Raw genomic sequence first — 20,404 nt, forward strand, 5'->3', positions numbered from 1 at the left:
CATGTCAATGAAACCGTCCACGCAATGTGCAGCAGCGGCGAAAAGGGTTAACAGAATGCTAGGAATGATTAAGAAGGGGATCACAAACAGATCGGAGAAGGTTATCATGCCGCTGTATTGGACCTTGGTGCGCCCCCACATGGAATACTGCATCCAATACTGGTCGCCGTACATGAAAAAGGACTTAGTACTGCTCGAAAGGGTCCAGAGAAGAGCAACAAAAATGGTTAAGGGACTGAAGGAGTTGCCGTACAATAAGAGGCTAGAGAAACTGGGCCTCTTCTCCCTTGAAAAGAGGAGACTGAGAAAGGAACATGATCAAAACATTCAAGATAATGAAGGGAATAGACTTAGTAGTGAAAGAGAGATTGTTCACCCTCTCCAAGGTAGAGAGAACGAGAGGGCACTCTCTAAAGTTAAAAGAGGATAGATTCCGTACAATCGTAAAGAAGTTCTTCTTCACTCAAAGAGTGGTAGAAATCTGGAACACTCTTCCGGAGGCTGTTATAAGGGAAAGCACCCTCCAGGGATTCAAGACAAGGTTAAATAGTTCCTGCTGAACCTGAACGAACACAGGTAAGGCTAGACTCAAGTAGGGCACTGGTCTTTGACCTAAGGGTCGCCTTGTGAGCAGACTGCTGGGCACGATGGACCACTGGTCTGACCCAGCAGTGGCAATTCTTATGTTCTTAGTCCTAATTTTGAACTCTGCCTCCACCTGCTGGTAGATTGGCACAACCCTATAGTCTGGATTCATGTGCTGCATCTAAAGGTACCTTCTAATTTTTACCTTCTAAAGGTAAAAATTAAAATATAAATTGAGCCCCCCCCACACACACATCCTTGTTTGTTAAATAAAAAAAGTTCAGTTGGTCATGGTGTTTTTTGCACAGTTAATTGGTATAAGCAAAGAGACAGTAGATTCTTAGTTTAACACAAACATTTTTCTATGATATTTTTACTCATGTTCTCCTATGTAATTCTAATTTTAAACTCTTCTCCCAGACTATCTTTGGTGATTTGCACCCCTATTTATTTTTCCCTGTATAAGATTATATGTAATATTTCACATTAGCTTTTTTTGCCCTTTTACTACAGCGGGAGCTGTTGAGTTTGTGAACTAGAAGATGGAGCTTTCTGGTGTGTGGTCTCATATAAATTTATCATTATATACTTTAGATGTATATCTTTGTTCTGGACCTAGACCAAAAAATGTAAAGCCTAATGTCAGTTGCAGTCGGAGTTGGACAGTAGAAAAATAGAGGAATCTTGAGTTGAAGGTTTGATGTACTGACTCCATACCACTGGTGGTCTGATCTTGGGTAACAGCCAACCTCAAATTCATGTATTTCAGTAAAATGAAGCTTGATAGTTGGATTGAATTAATGTTTAATCATCACACATGATACTACTATTCATCACATTTACTTTACTTTAGGAGTCTGACTTGCCTCCTAACTCCATGTATAATTTGTATTTTTCATTTTCTTAGTCCCAGGCCCATCTGCAGCTCTCACAACAATGCAGCTCTTTTCCAAACAAGGCCCTACCAGGCAGGAAGTTACCAAACTCCAGCAGCAAGTCAAAACAAATGGTGCAGGGCTGACCGTATTGAGACGTGAGGTTTCTGAATTCCGTACCAAGGTACAAGAGCAACAGAAGCAGCTCCAAGACCAAGATCAGAAATTGCTGGAGCAAACTCAAATCATAGGTGAGCAGAATGCACGACTGGCTGAACTGGAACGCAAACTGCGAGAGGTCATGGAGAGTGCAGTGGAAAATCCTTCTGGGTCAAGACAAGCTGAAGAATCTCCTCGGAAACGGAAGAAAACAGACAGTACTCTGGTCTGTCCTAGGAAATCGAAACGTCTGCGAAATAAAAAATAACCATTTCAGAATGGGTTTACATTACCAGAAGAACCCATGCTTCATAGTCCAAGCAGTTTCACCTGCTGGGATGCTGTGGTTAGGAGTATGGTGTTCTTCTGGCTGCCAGGCTTTTTAAAACACAACTGAGACTTGACCAGTAACTTGCGTCCCCCACCCCATCCTGACCTGGTTCCCCCTATCTCCCAGACCCAACTTTAAGATATTTCTTTATCCTCTGTTTCCAGTGGGGTGAGTCTCTTTCCTAGACTAAACTACAATTGATTTTACTCACAGATCTGATTATCATGGTTTTGAAGATGTATTTTTTCCACTACCTGTCACCCCCATGCTGGTGTCATATATGTTTTGTTATAAAGTTTAAAAAAATGTTTATGCAGATATGCACATTAAAATAAGGATGGTAAAGAAATCCCGTTCTTACTGACTAGAAGTGAAAACTGTAAGCAGAGAATTGCCTGTTCACGTTAAAGAAAACAGATTCAACACCTCACTATTCATAATCTTGTTTTTAAACGAAATTTACTATTTTAAGTGACCTTGTCTGAAAAGTCTTAAAAGTAGTTGCAGCCTTTTTTTTTTTTTGTATCCATTAATGGGGTAAACAACTTGCTCTTCTACAGTGTTGACTCTGTTTTTAAGACTTGTCCAGGAATGTTAATACAGCTGTAACACCCTTGTCCCAGCACCCTGTGAGTGCCATAGTCTATATTTGAATAGATGGATGTGCATACAGAGTTTAATTTCCTGAACCCAGGGCTTTCCTTTCTAAATATCTACGGGCTTGGCCTAGGCCTAGTGTATCCTTTCAATAGAACACTTTTCCTGTGGTTGGGAGAGCTGGTAACCAGCAGTTTTGACCCTCTTATAAAATCTCTGGGATGAGGGGGAAGTGATTTTCTTTAGCTTGTATCCCCTCATAACCTGAAGATTAAGCTGCAATCTAGTTCTGTGGTGCAGCATTTTCCTCAAAGCGTGGCTTATCTACCTGTCATTTTTCCTCTGTCATTTTAGACTGACTTTGTCATGATTTGGCTGTGCACGATTAAAGGCAGGATGTAGCCAGCAGTCCATTGGGGGAGAGCCACACATTTCTTTCCCCTTGCTGCCTCCTTTGCTGCTGGGGATGCCAAAGCCCTGCCAGTAGAAGAAATCTGTTGCCAAAGCTGCCTCCTTCCTCCTCATAGTGCCTCAGGAGTGAGGAAGTTGTCGGCATACCTCTTACCATTGATGCTGGCACATGTTGAGCATATTCAGGGAGTGTCGGCATTGGTGGCTAGAGGCAAAGTGCTGACATCCTCACTCCTGAAGCAATATAAGGAGGAAGGGAGCGAATTGGGCAGTGGATTGCTTCAGCTGGTGGGATTTTGACTACCCCAGCAGTCATTGAACAGGTACTAAAGTTTTGGAAGAGGCCTGAGCCCAAAGTGTTGGGGGAAGGAGGCAGGTCCCCATGGAACCCCCTTCCCATTATGTAGTATCAATCTTTCCCTCCCCTCTCCCACCAGGTCCTCTCTCTTTCTCCTCCCCCCCAACCCAGGTCCAACACCTCTTTCTTCCACTCCAGGTGCATTATCTCTTTCTTCCCTCCCTCTCCTCTTTTCCCTCTCCCTCTCCCTGCCTACCCATGGTTCCATAAAACTTTCTCAGTTCCCTCCCTCCTCTCCCGCACCCCAAGTGTACCTGTTAAAAATCAAATCTTGTTTTAGCAGTGATACAAATAGGCTGCCTGTGGCCTGCACCAGGCCTTTCCCTCTGACCCTTCCCACTCCTTCTGAAACAACTGCCTGTTATTGAAAGGGCAGGGTAGGTCAAAGGGAAAGGTCCAGCACAGGTCAGAAGCAGCCTATGAATATCACTGCCAAAGTGAAGATTTGGGGGAGGGATTGAGTTTTATAGATCCGCAAGTAGGGCTGGGAGGGAAAGGGAGAGATGCTGGACCAGACATAGCTGGTGGGAGGGAATAGCAATCAATATAATTATTGGTTGTGAATTATTTTTTATCATGTTAATTACAATTAACATGCAGCCCTATGCCAGACTGAAGAAAATAGTTTTTATAGAATATAGGGTTCTCTGTTTCCCTAATCAACTATTGACGGTCTTCTGTACACATGGGCTGTTCATAGCATTGTGCTGGTGCTGTTTTGACCCATAATGAAAACTGTGATGCATAAATAGTGCACAGTGTATCCATGTGTGTGTGCGTTTGTACATCATACGTTCCCAGTTGAAGTAACAGAAAAAGGAATATATTTTTGCTTTAATTCTTCAAAACCACACACACACAGAGCGCTTCAGTCTTTCTTTTGCACTTACAAGCTCAAATGAGTCTTGCACTGTTGTTTCTAGAAACATCCAATTTATATGGATTGATTAATTTATCCCCTACTCATCCTTACCTCAAATTTTGTATATTTTTGGCAGGTAAACAAATATTATGCTCCTTAGATTTTTAATAGTCTGAATTATGTACTTTACTCATTTATTTGATCTTGCTTTGGACTGAAGTGGACAAAGGCTTTTTAACATTAGCCCTGAGGTGGAAGTGACCACCAGATATCTGGTGCGAGCTTGTCATTGACTGGCTGTTTCAAGAAGCACCTCCATTTATAGCCTGTCTACCCAGCAAATATCTTATAACAGTAGAAGCCTATCGGCATTTGTAGCTTTACAAAATGTAAATGTTTACTTTAAAATTTACTTTAAAGACATTCACCTCGGCTTTCCTCCTGCCTTCAGCTTGACACTGAAGTACAATTTGTAAGAAAATTCTATTTAATAATAATTCATTATAATGGAGACTAGAATTGCCAACAAATGCTGTCATAAGAGGAAGATTGAGCCATTTTAGGGTTTTACTCCCTTTCATCTGTGGGTGAAAGCAGGACTGGCTCCACCTGATCCATAAGACAGATTTGTCATCTGCTTTTTTAAGTTGGAGTTAATGTCCAAATTCAACTTTGACATTCTTTCCCTTCTCTCCCCCCTGCCCACTTGTCCAAATTTCATTTTCCACCTTTAGACTATCTGATAGGCTGGTTATTTTGCACACGCTGTACTGGTCTTTAATTTTTATTCTTGTACAATAATGTTAATAAGTTTACAGTTTGAAAGGTTTGCTGATCATATCGGAACTGTTAGAATGTTACTTGTAGTAAATACAAGTATAAAACAAATCAACTGCTACTTATTCCTGGAACTGGAGTATTGATGATGGGCTGCTAGAATCGGTGACATTTTTCCTTTTATAAATCAGGTTTTCCCACTGAATGTCCAATGCCCATGCCTGGAAAGTAAAAGCATTACTTAAAGGAAACTTTTCATCAGCTAGGGCTAGACGTGTGAGTCTGGCACTTTGCTAAGCTTCCTGCCACCAAAAGTCATTAAATTTTTATGGAGTATGTGAAGGATTGTATGAGCTTGTTCTAAAGCCATAAGAATATTAATGGCAGCCTGTTCACCATAGCTGTTATGAATTGTCACTTTATCCCTTCGATATTCTAATTCCTTTCTTTGCTGTAAGAATGGCTTCACAATGGACAACTGACAGTGACTATAACATCGATTATTCATTTATTCATTCATGTATTGTTTTAATGTTTGTTACACAGGGTTTTTATTTATGTAACAGGATTATTTCTTTAACAGGTACTTATTTTGAAAGACTGATTAATAAACCACCTGTAGAGATGAGTATATTATACCTTTATTTCTGGGAAAGTTGGTGGGAGAGTGTTTGCTTGCCTTTTTTTGTGTGGAGGAAGAGGAAGAAATTTTTGACAAGGCCTACCTAGATTTGCCTACCCTGTCTGACAAGACTAGTTTCTGTTTGCAGGTAAATTCCACTTTCCATTTTTTTTTTAATTTGAACCTTATTTTAAACATTTTTATAGTTACAAAATCAGAAAACAGAAATTTCCTTCCAATACAAAAAGCCATCCCCTAAAAAACTACGAGAGGGTGCTGAAAAGTTCTCATCCCAACCAAAAAGAAAATGATATTTTTGTATTTACAAAGCAGCAAATGTCTGATACTATACAACAGAAGGTTCCTATCTCTTTTTGGAGTCAAAAAGGATTTCAAATGACAGCAATTTTTTAAAATTAAAATTTCTTTGACCTTTTGAATGTAGGACTTTACATTCAGCTTATGTAAAATCACTGCCAGATGGTTCATCTTTGTTTTAAGTGGGAGTACGAATTTGCCAACTTGCAAAGTTCTCATATGCCATCAGTTACACAAACTGTTACTCTCATTAATGGAAACTGACTGAGACAGCTTGACTTTCACAGTCCTCAATTTGTTGTAGTTGATGACTGTAGTCCTAGTTCCATCTCAGAAGAAAGATCAGGATAGTGGTATAGAAATAACCAACACCAGTGTTTCACCAAAAAAGCAGGAGGCCATAAAGAATATAAAACTTTGAGATTTCCTTATGGATGGGTCATGCACCCCAACTCAAAAGTTGCTTGCAGAAGACATCAGTCATTTTCTTCTCTCTGCCCTCTAGGCTCTGGGCAGTGTTCCCGCTTCAGTTTTAACTCTGCAAGTTGAGATGTCTTTTCATCTGCTCTGTATTAGATTGTTATTTTTGGGTCTTAATCCAATCTTTCATTGAGGATTCCCTGTGCTAAGAAGTTACCAGTAGTCCTGGAACAGCTCTGCTTGGGGAAAGGGTCTGTAGCTAGGAGGGCCACATCATCCACAACACATGGTCAGCATATGGTTAAGATAACCTTTGGTAAATTGCAATAGGTAAAGAGACTAAAATCTTACCTTTTCCTACAAGCCCTGACTATCGGTGTTGTTTCTCTTATACAGTAGAGCAGCGTCCCTGTAAACTTTCTGAAGCTGCAGCACACTAAATTCAGTGCCATGGCTGGAGGACATCCATGGATGTCAACGTGATGATGTCATGTGCATGTATGATGTCATCACATCAACATCCATGCATGCCCAGAGCTTGCTATTACTATACAGGTGGGGGTGGGGGGTTTGGAGGAGGAGAGGTGCCTGCGTCGCTGACTGCCTACAGGATGTGCCTCTTTCAAGTCCTTAAATTATGGTACTCCAGGTTACCTTTTTGATAGGCTGCTTAGATATAGGGGCTCATAGTCTATGAAGAGATTTGAGCTCAAATCTATATTTCTTTGTTAGAAATCCCCCCCCTGGTTTTTAGTGCTGGCCAGCGCACTGAATTCTCTGATGCTCATAGGAACTCAATGAGCATCAGGAGCAGTGCAGAGCATTCAGCACTAAAAAATGGTTCATAGACAAAGGCGCGCGCCGACAACTGAGCGCAAGACGGAGGCGCGTGCCGAAGAAAATTAGTTTTTAGGGGCTCCGATGGGGGGTTTTGTTGGGGAGCCCCCCCCCCCCCCCAGTTTACTTAATAGAGATCGCGCCGGCGTTTTGGAGGGTTGTAACCAGTGCTCCCTCTAAGCGGGCGGGTGTTGTGAGCAAACTTTTTTCGCTGTGAGCTAAAAATATCGGGCGCCAGCAAGTTATGAGCCAACTCGCCCGATTCTCCTCTCGCCGCCCTGCCATCTGCCGTGCGCTGTGACGAGAAACTTGTGCGCTGCGATGTAATATTTTGTGCGCCAGCGCAGCTTAGCGGGAACACTGGTTGTAACCCTCCACATTTTACCATAAACTTAATTTTTTCCCTAAAAATAAGGGAAAAGTGAAGTTTTCAGTAAAATATGGGGGGTTACAACCCCCCACAACGCGGCGCGATCTCTATTAAGTAAAGTGTGGGGGGGGGTTCTCCCCCACGCCCCCCCTGTCGGAGCCCTAAAAACAGTAATTTTCTGTGGCGCGCACCTCCGCGCTGCGCTCAATTGTCTGCGCGCGTCTTTGTCCCAGTGCGCTTTTGACCTGACACCCTAAAAAACACTTTTGCAGTTTTGTAAAAGGGGGAGTTAAAGAGAGAAAAGGAGTGCAGTTGAAAAAGATCTAGGATATTTTAAATAATGGCACCTATCTGGTGGCATGCATTTCCTAAACATCTCATGCTGGAAACATAATCTACAACAATTTCAAAAGAAATTAAAGGCTAAATAGCTCAGCAGTGGGGAGCTGGATTATTTACATACTTTGTTGAGAGAACAGAGACTTCTGTTGTGGTTGATAGTTGATGTAATTTTTATTATATTGTATGTGGCTATTGGCTTTGAATGTGGTTTTTTTTAAATGTAAACTACTTAGAACAAGCAATTGGTTACTGGTGTAAGTAATATATAAATTTTTAATAAAGATAAAAAGTCGTAGGTAAAAGGACAGAGCCGTGCGATGTTGTTAAACTAAAAATAATAAAAGAACTATTTGGGAGGGAAGAGTGGTGTAGAGCTTCTGCCTCAGCAGCCTGAGATTGTGAGTTCAATCCCAGCCTGCTCCCTGTGCCTGGGCAAGTCACAACACTCCATTACCCCAGGTACCACAGTTTGATTATGAGCCTGCCAGGACAGATAGGGAAAATACTCAAGGACCTGATTACTATTCAATGTATTTCAAACCACTTTGGGTGAATCTTTTCCTGAAAAGGCAGTTAATAAATTCCAATAAATATATTAGTCCCAATTCATACAGCTTTGGCCTCAGTCTAGCCAGTGTATATTCCAAGCTCTGCCCCTATTACTGAATGGACACTGCAATTTGTGCAGTGACAGTTGCCCATCACCCTTGAGTACAGTGGTGGGAGTGAACCATATCATCTAGTTCAGTACATAAGAACAGCCATCTCCGGATCAGACCCTGGGTCCATCAAGCCCGGTGATCTGCACATGTGGAGGCCCCGCCAGGTAAACAATTGCTAAGCCCCCACCTACAATTAACTGTAGCAGAGTAACAGCAAGCCTGGATCCAATCTCTTTGATTTGATATACTCGGCAGCAGTAAGTCATGTTTTTTACATGAATATTTCCTGAGCCCCTAAATGCTTTAAATAAAGTAATATGAGTTATTTTCTGTTTGATACAGCTATTAATTCTCTTAGCATTTAAAGAAACTACTTTGCATTCACCCATGCACAACCCTAAGAAAGTGTAAACACCTTAATACTATGGATCTCATGTACTGAATAGATAGCCAAAGGCATGATAGCTAATCAGTGAACTATTAACCTGTTATGTAAATTCCCAGTGACCAAACAAAATCTTTAGTGTTATTCCATCTTATCAAAATATATAGAAATGCATGTAATACAACACTCGTACCCTACCAGCACTGATATTCACATGAGGGCCAGTTCAATGGACTGTGGTACCCTGAACCAATGTTTACATTGATTTCTCCCCCCCCCCTGTGCAATCTGATCTCTCTCCTCCACCCCCCAACTTGTGATATGGTATCTTCCCCCTCCTGCCATTGTAAAGGGGTGCCAAAATCCCAGTCTGGTCTACCTTCAAACTTCTAGAGGGACAGAGGCCAAATGGGTTTTGGTGCCCTTTATCACTAGTGCCATGGATTTGCCTGGTCCATAGGATGAGCCAGCCCTGACTCACATATATCCACTCTACTGTGTAGTCACAAGTGCAAACAAGAAACAGCAACCAGGAAGTGAGAGTCCTCCAGGGGTGTTATAATTATAAAAAATGTTTATTACTCTGTATATATCAAGTAGGCAATACAGATTGTATTGTAGGTCTAGCAAATTGTGAACTGTTGTCTGTATGTTAACCTGTAATCCATTCTGAGCTCATCAGGGAGAATGGGATAGAAAATGAATTAAATAAAGTTAGGACATCTACTCTGGGTCAGCATTACAAATAAATCAATGAAAATGAAAACGCTCACAATACATTATTGCTTAATTACTGGCACTGATAGGCATTGAGGCCATGTTCTATAAATGGCACCTTAACTTAGCTGCCAGTAGGTAAGTTAAGTGTGAAACGCTGTTTAAATTGGTCTTAAAATTAAAGGTGCCTATCAGTGCCTAAAAAAATGTGCTGGAATTGCACCTATGGAGGCACTTTATGACACCTAATGCCACTGTAGGCATGGCTAATGTTGGAAGTGACATTAGACATCATAAAGTGCCTCTCTAGGTGAAATTCACATAAAGGATAGCACTAGAAATGTAAGCACTGAAAACCCTGGTCTACATTTCCAGCACCTACCTATAACAGTGCCATCCTGTGATTGACATGCGATCGGTGGCCACTCTGAAGGCAACAACAGACAACAGCACTGTTTATAGAATCCGGGCCCGAGTGCCTGACAGTCAGAAAAGCAGTAGTACAGCCAAGTTGTTCATGAAGTCATCTGAAGTAATGCATCCTGCAGTGAATCATGTGTTTCTAGGTCATCCAGCTCTGTAGGTTTTTGTATGGTTTTGGTGAGTGACTTTCAGGTGGGCAAAGGCCAAGAGACCATATCTGACTTCTAGGGCTTTAAGATGTTGTCTCAGCACTAAGAATCATCAGCACTTTTCTGCTGCAGTTTTGGTGAAATCTGCAGTTATACTGTATATCAGTAGTATAGCCAGACCCAGTATTTTGGATGGGCCTACAGTTAACTTGAATGGATCCTTCCACATCCTCCCTCCACTGCTGTCCAGAGATATTTTTTTAAAATACAGGGGGTTTTAAATTTCCATCCAACATCTCTCCCCTTTCTCCTCTGTGGTGTCCTGGCATCTGCCCTCCTATCTCTCAACTCTGTCCTTCCCCAGTATTCTTTGATGTGTCCCAGCACCTGCAGCAATTGCCTGCACTGGCCCCAAAGGCTTCCCTCTGCCATGTCCCACCCTTGCTGACATCACTTGCTCTTTCCTGTCTTTGGGGCTGGTGCTAGCAGCAGAAATGAATCACCGCAGGTGTTAGGACGTATGCAAGAAAACTGGGGAGGGATGGGGGTTGAGTGATAAGGCAGATAGTGAGGACATTGCAGAGGAGAAAGGGCCGTATGGTGCCACAGCTGGGTGAGCCAACTCAATTTCCAGAAGGAAACTGGATATTTAGGGAATCAATTGCTTCAAAAACTGTATTGGGGGCACTTTAGTAGAAGCCCAGGCAGTTATAATTTCCATCAATGTTTCAAGCACTTCTTGAGCCTTCTGATTCACTTGCTGGTTCATTGCCACTTCATCCAAAATTATGCTTTTGCATTCAAGCGCCTTCAACCTCATGTCCCATGTAGTAAACTTGGCAGTAATGTGAGAGATCTCTGTCTTAATATTATTGATATCAGCCTTATTTTCCAATAGGAATAAGAAGTGGAGTAGTTTTCTGCTCTTCCACCATGTTTTCAATATCACTCTTTGCTGCATTAGCATGGGTACAGTTTTGGGCATTTTGAACCAGAATTTAGTGCAAATGCTGTTTCCATTTTGCCCAACCTAGATTGGGATATTATGGAATTGCAAATCTGGCATATTTTATCAGAGTGGAATAGATTCTGTAATATATTTAAGTGCCAAGGTGTGGGAGCTATCCTCACACACCTTCATCTCATTCAGGCACTTGAGTGCCCCCTCCAAAACCCAGATCACTTCTGACTGAGTGGCTTAAAATTTGAATTTATATACGAAACATGGGTTTCTAACCACTGATTCAAATAAGCCAGTGATGCCTCTTCATTTGCATACACTAATATCACCATATAAATATACATTTATTCAAAAATCATGAATTAGCGAAGCCACAGGAAAAATGACTAGACTTCATACAACTGGTGCCAGGATGGATCTTTGAGGAACACCACAATTCAATGGGCAAGACAGTGAAAGCTTCTTGTCCCAGAGAACCTTAAATGAACACTGGACTACATAAGAATAGAATCACCGTAAGTTGATTCCCTATATACTTATGTCTTTAAAACTCATCAGCAGAAGCTGGTGGTCAACAAGTTTGAAGATTGCATTTAGATCTAAAATGGCCAGAATAGCATCCTTCCCATCATGCAGATGTGCATGCTAAGCTTTAGTAAAGGGACCTCATAGCAACCAATGCTGTCTCTATGCTATGTCCTTTAAAACCCCCAGATTATAAATGCTTTCCATAATCTATCTATAATGAGACTGAATGTCCTCCAACTTTCATCTACTCTCCTTTCTAACATGGAGGCCAATTGCACTCCTTTGATCATCTCTACAGGTACTGCATTCATCTGGATCCATTAGGTCACCTCTCAGAATTTGGACTGGTCTCATTCTGCAGATCTGGTCCTTCACTAAGGACATAAAAGACTAGAAGCAATTCAAAAGAAAGAACAAAAATGGTGTGGGATGTATGAGACGAATCTTGATGACTTGAATCTGTATACACTAGAGCAGGGGCTCTTAAACTTGTCTTGGGGGACCCCCAGTCATTCGGATTTTCAATATATCTCTACTGAATATGCATGAGGCAGATTTGCATGCCTGGCACCTCTTCATGGCAATTTAAATAAAATTAAGATTGCATATACAAGTAGAAAATTATATCATATTAAAAGGAAAGTCTAGAGGTGAATAAGTGTGTCTAAGTTGTCCAGTCTTGGTCCAAACTACTCAAACTTTGTTCATTCTGCATAAATATTCCTCAAACCCCAAATGCATTTATTTAATTTAATATGATTTGAGGTGACTTTTAAGTGATTGAAGAGATGGTTCTAACTATACAGTTAGGGGTAATACATTCCATAGGGCTAGTTGAGTGACACTAAATATTGATTCAAGGATGGTGTCCAGAAAAATAAATCATAATGATTGAATGGCCAAATTATTCCACTGAGAAGAACTTAGAAATTGGGAGGTAGAATATGGTATCCGCAATAAAAACGTTGGTAGTCCTGAGTGATGGAGTATACCAATGTGAGGAATTTATAAGTGATCTGATGTTAAATGGGAAGCTAATATTCTTTCTGCAATAGCAGAGTTACGTGATCAAATTGTTCCCCAAGGACATGCAGATATTATATTCTCACATGTTGATGACATCATCTATATAACCAGGTACAGACACTGCCACGTTCACTGTCACTTAAAAGTTTTAAGCAGTGCCCATATTGCGCTTGTGTCGATGCCTTCTTATCTTGACGGCTCATGGGACCATCACTTCACGTTTTCCACAGAGTTGAGAAACTGTGTCTTCAGTGTTCTTAGTGTGTCAAACATTCATGGTTGCCTTCCCATCATTATTTTTCTTACTTTTTATCATAATCCTTTATTTCCTTTGTATTCCTTTATTTATACCTTTTACTTCATTTTCATCAACTTTTCCATTTTGGGGCTTTGGGCCACTTTGAGCCCTTTTTTCTCCCCAGAAGCATCAATCATCTTTTTTACTTGAGCTTCCCAAAAGCCCTTTAACTTTGTGTTGGCCATTTTCCCCTCCATGTCAAAATCAGAACTAAGCAGTTTAAAAAAATGCAGAGCAATAGGACCTTTTCAAGCTCTGATCCTCATAATTGGTACATCCAGGGCCTCAGTCCTGAGCATCATGGCATTTCCTGTGTCCTCTTATTGCCATATGCAAAAGAGGTCATTTCAAGTCTGCAAACTTAAATTTGAGAAACTTTTTGGTACCGCATCAGCATCAATGTCAAGCATGGCTGGCAATTCTGACCCCAATGTTCAAACACTTCAGATTTTTAGCAATATTTTCCTCTATAACAGTTAAAGCAGTTCCAACAGATCACAAATAACTTGTTTATAACTAGAAAATTCATGGCTTGGCAGCATTTGATGCATTCAATGTCTCTTCCAGAACATCTGCGGGAACTATGATAATGTACAGGTTGGCCTGGCTGCGAGTATTAGATCTTGAAATTGCAGTACAGGAGAGACTTTCCAATGTCCCCTGCAAGGGCAGTGACCTATTTGGAGAAAAAAAATTGAGGAAACTGCAGATAAAATTAAAAAAAAACAACAAAAAAAATATAACACTATAACAACTTTATCTAAGGCACAAACTTCTAACTTTCCTCATCATCTAAGAGATACTCCTCTACTTCTAGACCTTATTACAACACTAAATGCCACTACAATCAACCTTTTTTTAAATATCTTTATTCATTTTTAAGCCAAAAGTAAGTGCAACATATTTTACAGACATTTTACACTTTAACACTTTAAATTCTATCAAATTATATTTATGACAAATACATATATCAACCTCTCCTTTTATACATACCCAACAATTGCACTCTAAATAAAAATAACTCCCCACCCTCCCTGGACGTGCATGATCAAGGGCAAAATCAACAATCACTCCTTGCAGAATTCTGTCAATGGCTCCCAAACATCCATAAATTTCTTATAATGTCCCTGTTGTATGGCCATCATACGCTCCATTTTAAAAATGTGGCACAGAGATTCCCACCAGAACGTATAATTTAACCAATCCCAGTTTTTCCAATTCCTCAAAATAAGCTGTATGGCAACCCCTGTCATAACAACTAAGTAAGGAAACTTAAAGAAATGTCCAAATGAGTATAAACACCAAATAATGAGAACAAAACTGTATTAAATGGATTTTTTCGCTAGACCTCAAACACCCAAGGCACTACTTTAAATTTCTATTCGTACCCTTACTGGGGTGGTGTTTTCATCATTGGTCTTAGCAAGTACCAAGTGCAACAAAATTGTTTAATCTTTTATATGGATTAATTTTCCTCCGGCTCTGTATAAATATAAAGTGCATAGAGTGCTGTAAAGGAAAGGCACTTATCTTTATGCCCAACAGCTGCCCAACCATTTCACTCCTAGTTTCATCAGGGGCTATGCCTCCTTTAATACAGACACCATCATCTTTTTAACGACCGCCAAAGCTGGGGGGCGGGAGTCTGCCGAAAATTAATCCATATAAAAGATTAAATGATTTTGTTGCACATGCTACTTGCTAAGACCAATGATGAAAACACCACCTCAGTAAGGGTACAAATAGAAATTTAAAGTAGTTCCTACGGTGTTTGAGGTATAGCGAAAAAAATCCATTTAATGCAGTTTTGTTCTCATTATTTGGTGTTTAACCCCTGTCATAATACATAGAAGTTTATTATTATGGGAAGATATTTGGCTTTTGGCCCTCATTAACGTGCCAAATAGCACGGTATCGTATGTTAACGCCACTGGATTTTCCAATAATTTATTCACTTTGAACCCAAATAGATCTCCAAAATTTCAGTATCAATAGACAATAGAATAAATGATCCAATGTCCCTACCTCGAGATGACAGTGCCAGCATCTATTAGACTTAGAACTATCCAATTTCTGTAAACGAACAGGGGTCCAAAAAGCTCTATGTAACAAGAAAAATCATGTTTGTCTCATAGATGCAGATGCCATACATCTCATCCTCCAAGTCCAAATTCGTGGCCATTGAGGCGCAGAAATCTGCTGCTTTATCTCAATGCTCCAAATGTCAAAGACCAGTCTTTGGTTTCTTATTCAAAAGTTCAGATATTAATTTATACCACTGAGCGGCCTGATGTCCCAGGAAATCAGTCTGGAAGCAAAGGACCTGCAAGCTATAATGATTATTAAGATTTTACCAATCAGGGAACCCCTTCTGAATGGCTTGCTTCAACTGCAACCACCTATAATTTTGAGATTTAGCAATACCAAATGTTTGTTGCAGTCGTGAAAAATCAAGCAGTTTTCCATCTGATACTACATCATCCAGAGTATGTATGCCTGCCTTCATCCAATGCTTCCAGATGACCTTAAACCCGCCAATTTGAATTTTGGAGTAGAGGTCTGCACGGGAACGGGGATCGCGGGAATCCCATGGGTCCCGCAGGAATCCCACGGGGATCCCCTTAAGGTCAACGGGACTCCCACGGGGACGCCTCCCAGGCCCACGGGACTCCCACGGGGATGGAACTGGGATCTCCCATTCTGAGGTCTATTTAATTTTCAAGATGATACCAGTCTGGTGCCGCAGCAGGAATAGCGATTCTGAGCAGTGAGCTCAGCATGAAGGCGCTCAGTGTGCCTAAGTGCTGAACTCACTGCATTGATGCTGATTGGTCGGGCAGTGGCACGTGCAAGGCTAGAATAGGAAATCAGCATGTATGAAGTCCACCTTCCCCACCCATGCATTTACGTAACATCCACCCTCAACCCAGCTGTGGCCAATTGGAAACAAAGACACGCGACAGGGATCCATCTCCCCTACCTCTGCCTCCTCCCCTTTTGGAAGGGAAAGGAAGGCTGAGAAAGTTAATCGGGGCTCTCCAGTGTGCAGGGAGTGCGTGAGGTGGGCCAGGAGAGGAAATTCTGTTATTCTTAGAATGCCTTAATTTTCAGCGTTTACAGATTTCCCTTTCGTGCAATAAGGTATCGAGTTAACCTGCGAGGCTGGTGCAGTCAGATTGCAGAGATCTTTATTCGCCTTATGTGTATAATTGGGAGGGAGGTGGCAAATACTATGTCCGACACACTTCGAGCTTCTTGCATTTCTCAGAGTTATCCTTTGTGCAGTTGTGAGGTACTCACAGGCACATTGTGCAAACAAAACTGTCTTCACAGTGTAGAAATTATTTCAGAGGGCTAAGGCAGGGGGAAGAGGAGAACTGGATGGAAGAAGGGTCGATGGACAGCTGAGAATGGCATGCATGGTGATGGTGTAAAGAGAGACAGACTGCAGCAAAGGAATTCTCTCGTTTAACTTTTTTTTTTAATGACAGTAAAGAGCGATAGCGAAGAAAAGCTGGCCAGAAGCCCTTGATAAGACATTAGCAGCACACTGCATACTTATGGAGAGAGATAGATGAATGAATGATGGAGTGGAGGGAGTCAACTTCTTTAAGATCCTAAACAATATGGCCAAATAATGTCAGACAGGTTAAAGAGTAGCTTAATAGTGCAGAGGCCTGAGATCCAAGTGAACTAGGTTTGATTCCCACTGCATCTCCTTGTGATTCTGGGAAAGTCACTTAACTCTCCACTGTCCCAAATACAAATAAGTACTAAGGGGACAGGTAACTTTTATATGGGGGACGGTTGGTGACAGTGGGAATTCCTTGTGGGGACGGGGGGGATGGGATTCTGGCCCTGCGCAACTCTCTATTTTGAAGTTCAGCCAAAGGGAATGACTCGTGGATTTATGAATTGGTGTTAAATTACTAATAAATTTTAATGTCTGCCATGTGTCTAATAAAATTCTATTGTCCTTATACAGCCTTGGTAACTTGATACTCAAGATGTGACCCAATCTCAGTGGAGACAGGAGTTGCCATTCCAACCATAACCAATCTGGAAGATTTTCCATGAGTTTGGGGAGGGTCCAATACATTCCCTGACGTATTATATAGACTTGATGGTACCTATAAAAATTGGGAAAATTTACCCCACCCGCTGCAATTGGTTTTTGTAAAGATACTAAAGCAATTCAAGCAGTTTTACCCAGCCAAATAAATTTAGTAAGAATACTATTTTATTTCTTGTAAAAGGAAAAAACACTGATAACATGCCCATTTGGTAGCAAACCACAGGCAAAATCATCATCTTAACCGTTTGAACTCTCCCCCACCAAGACAAATGTAATGGGTTCCATTGCTCACACATTTCTGTGACCTTCAGCAGTAAAGATTTTTCATTTACTCTCATCGTCTAACGTTTTTTTGTATCCAAATACCTAAATATTTTATACCCTTTTCCTTCCAAAGAAAAGGGAATGTGTTAAATAATCCTTTTGGACAATTTATATTTAGTGGAAGAACCTCCGATTTACTCCAGTTTATTTTATAGCCAGAAAACTTGCCAAACCTGTCAATCAAATCCAGTAAATGCGGGATGGAAGTTTCAGGATTCCTCAAATGAAGCAAAATATCATCTGCATACGCAGAGACTTTATATTCCCACCCTGCATAAGGAATACCCTGTATCTCCTCTGCCTGTTGAATAGCCAATAGCAAGGGTTCCAGTACAATGTCAAAAAGCAAAGGAGATAACGGACACCCTTGTCTAACTCCCCTCTCCAAATGAAAACATTCTGAAAAAGTGTTATTAATATATAATCTGGCAGAAGGGGAACCATACAAGGTTTGAATCATTTGTACAAATCCGGAACCAATACCAAACCAAACCACTGCTTGATACATGAAGGTCCACTCAACATGATCAAAGACCTTCTCTGCATCCAAGGATACAGAGAAGGCCGGATCATCCATGGCTTTTGTTAAATTTAAAATGTGAAAAGCCAATCTTGTGTTGTTTGAAGAATGTCTTTGAGCAACAAACCCCGTTTGGTGCATACCAATAATATACGGGAGAGCCTTGGCCAAGCGTAAAGCCAATAACTTAGCCAGAACTTTTCCATCTACATTAATCAAAGAAATAGGCCTGTAATTTGAAGCCAACGTAGGATCTTTACTTGGCTTCAGTAAAACTATAGTTAAAGATTCTGCCATAGTACCTGTAATACAACCTTTAGTTGGTTGAGCCTGATATAAATTTAACAGATGAGGTAAAAGGCAAATTTGAAATGATTTGTAACACTCTACAGTAAACCTATCACCACCTGGAGCGGATCCAACTCTAAGGGACTTCAACACTGTTCGTAGTTCTTTCATTGATATAGGCGCATCAAGAGTTCCTTTTATATGCTCAGGAATTTTAGACCCCTTAATTAACTCCAAAAACTTTAAACCCTCAAGCTATTTATTTGAATAAAGCTCGGAAGAATACAAAGCTTTATAATATTTCAAAAATTGTTTTACGATAATTCCAATTTGAGAATGAGTTTCCCCATTCTCATCTGTGATAGCCACAATTTTTACTTTACTTTTTTCAGCTTTAAGGTAATTAGCTAATACTCTTCCCGCTTTATTCGAGTTTCCATAATACAGAGCCTGTTGAGAAAACAACTTTTTCCTAGCCATTTGAGAGGAAATCTCATTGTACTTGTATTTAGCTTTTAAGAGGGCCTGTAAAATAGTTTGTTCCCACTTCAAGGCCAATTGGGACTCTAAAACCTTAATATTTTGTTCCAAATTAGAGAATTCCAATATAAGTTGTTTCCTAACATGTGCCAAATATGAGATAATTTGCCCTCTTATGGTAGCTTTGAAAGCATCCTATAGTGTTTCTAAGGAGATTTCCTCTGAGGCATTGATTTGAAAATATTCATTTTTAATTGAAATTCTTCAGTAAAATTAGAATCTGCAAGCAATGTATTATTGAACCTCCAAACAGGTCTATTACAATCTTGTTCCCCAAATTTTAATTCAATCCAAACTCCAGTATGATCTGATAAAACAATTGAGTCTATGCCAGCTTTGGTTACCTGTTAAAAAATTCATCCGATACAAATACATAATCTAGTCTTGAAAATAATTTATGAACATGGGAGCAAAAGGAAAACTCCAGAGCATTAAAATGGAGAATTCGCCAGATATCTTTTAATCCACAGGATTGAACTAAATTATCCAATCCCACTGTTTTCAAAAGCTTACTGGGTTGTTTATCAAACAATGGATCCATAACAGCATTGAAGTCACCAGCTACCACTAAACTAGAGGCAGACAGTGGCAGAAGTACCCGTTGAAGAGTTTTAAAAAAATTCTGCTTGATTTGAATTAGGTTATACAACAATGGCTAATCTTTATCAGTTATGCCAACCTTATTAAATCATTTAAATATCTCCAAAGATCCAGGTTGGAGTATCAGGAGTATGTTTATCTTCAGAAGGACACCTCAGCCCCACCACTCCACCGCTAAACCATCTCAAGAAAGCGGGAGATTTACATGGTGCCTCATCATTGGCCGTCCATCTTAAATACTAGATCAATAATTCATTTTTTCATATATTTATTTAGTTTTTAAAGTTAAATAGTGTATACGTATAAAAATATTAAAGAGCTTGTATACTTAGCTTAAACACAGCCGAACCTGGGAGTCTGACTCGACATGTTTCGCACATCTAGTGCTGTCTCAAGGGTCTCCCTATGTGAATAAAAGTATAAGGAAGCTGTAGTGAAACATTCTACAAACACTACCTCCCCCCAACTATCTTACATCCACTCCCCTCATTCAACTCTGTCTTACCGAGGTCGCCGTTGTCATCCGACTCACAAGTTAGGTATATGTGAAAGATGGCGGCGGCGTCCTCGGTTCCCATTTAAATTCAAACATTGTGATGTCATAACCACTCCCCCCCTGAAACATTCATTGGTCCATTCATCCACCAATCAAAGTAGCCCATTCAACCTCACCATTCAACCCCCGAGGTTCCACCGTATCCAGTGAAAAAATGAGCCTCTGTTCTTCCTCATTTAATCTCCTGAGATCTTTCCCACCACCCCTCCCCGTTATCCTAGTAATGACACGCCACCTAATCTCATCGACACTATGATTATACCTATGCCAATGTGTTACCAAAGGAGCTTGGGAGACCTTGTTGATTATGCGCGATTTGTGCTCAGTTAATCTAACCTTAACCTTGCGATTGGTCCGACCTATGTAAACAAGATCGCACGGGCACACAATCGCGTACAGAACATCCTGTGAATTACAATCTGTAACTGTATTAGAATGTAAATTCATTAGTCTACCCGGAACCCTTCAAGACTCACCTCTAATAGTAG

The 20,404-nt window shown here is 40.6% G+C and overlaps 1 protein-coding gene across 1 annotated transcript in view; it reads left to right on the plus strand.

Moving 5' to 3' along the window:
• FBXO28 (F-box protein 28) overlaps positions 1-5,584 on the plus strand; it is a 39,955-nt gene extending 34,371 nt beyond the window's left edge. The window contains exon 5 of the mRNA XM_033938944.1: positions 1,493-5,584. Within this exon, the coding sequence (XP_033794835.1) occupies positions 1,493-1,887 (395 nt within the window). The 3' untranslated portion in view covers positions 1,888-5,584. The remainder of the gene's footprint in view (positions 1-1,492) is intronic.
• The last annotated feature ends 14,820 nt before the right edge of the window (positions 5,585-20,404 follow it).

The sequence above is a fragment of the Geotrypetes seraphini genome, chromosome 3 (genome assembly GCF_902459505.1).
Source record: "Geotrypetes seraphini chromosome 3, aGeoSer1.1, whole genome shotgun sequence".
Taxonomy (NCBI): Eukaryota; Metazoa; Chordata; class Amphibia; order Gymnophiona; family Dermophiidae; genus Geotrypetes; species Geotrypetes seraphini.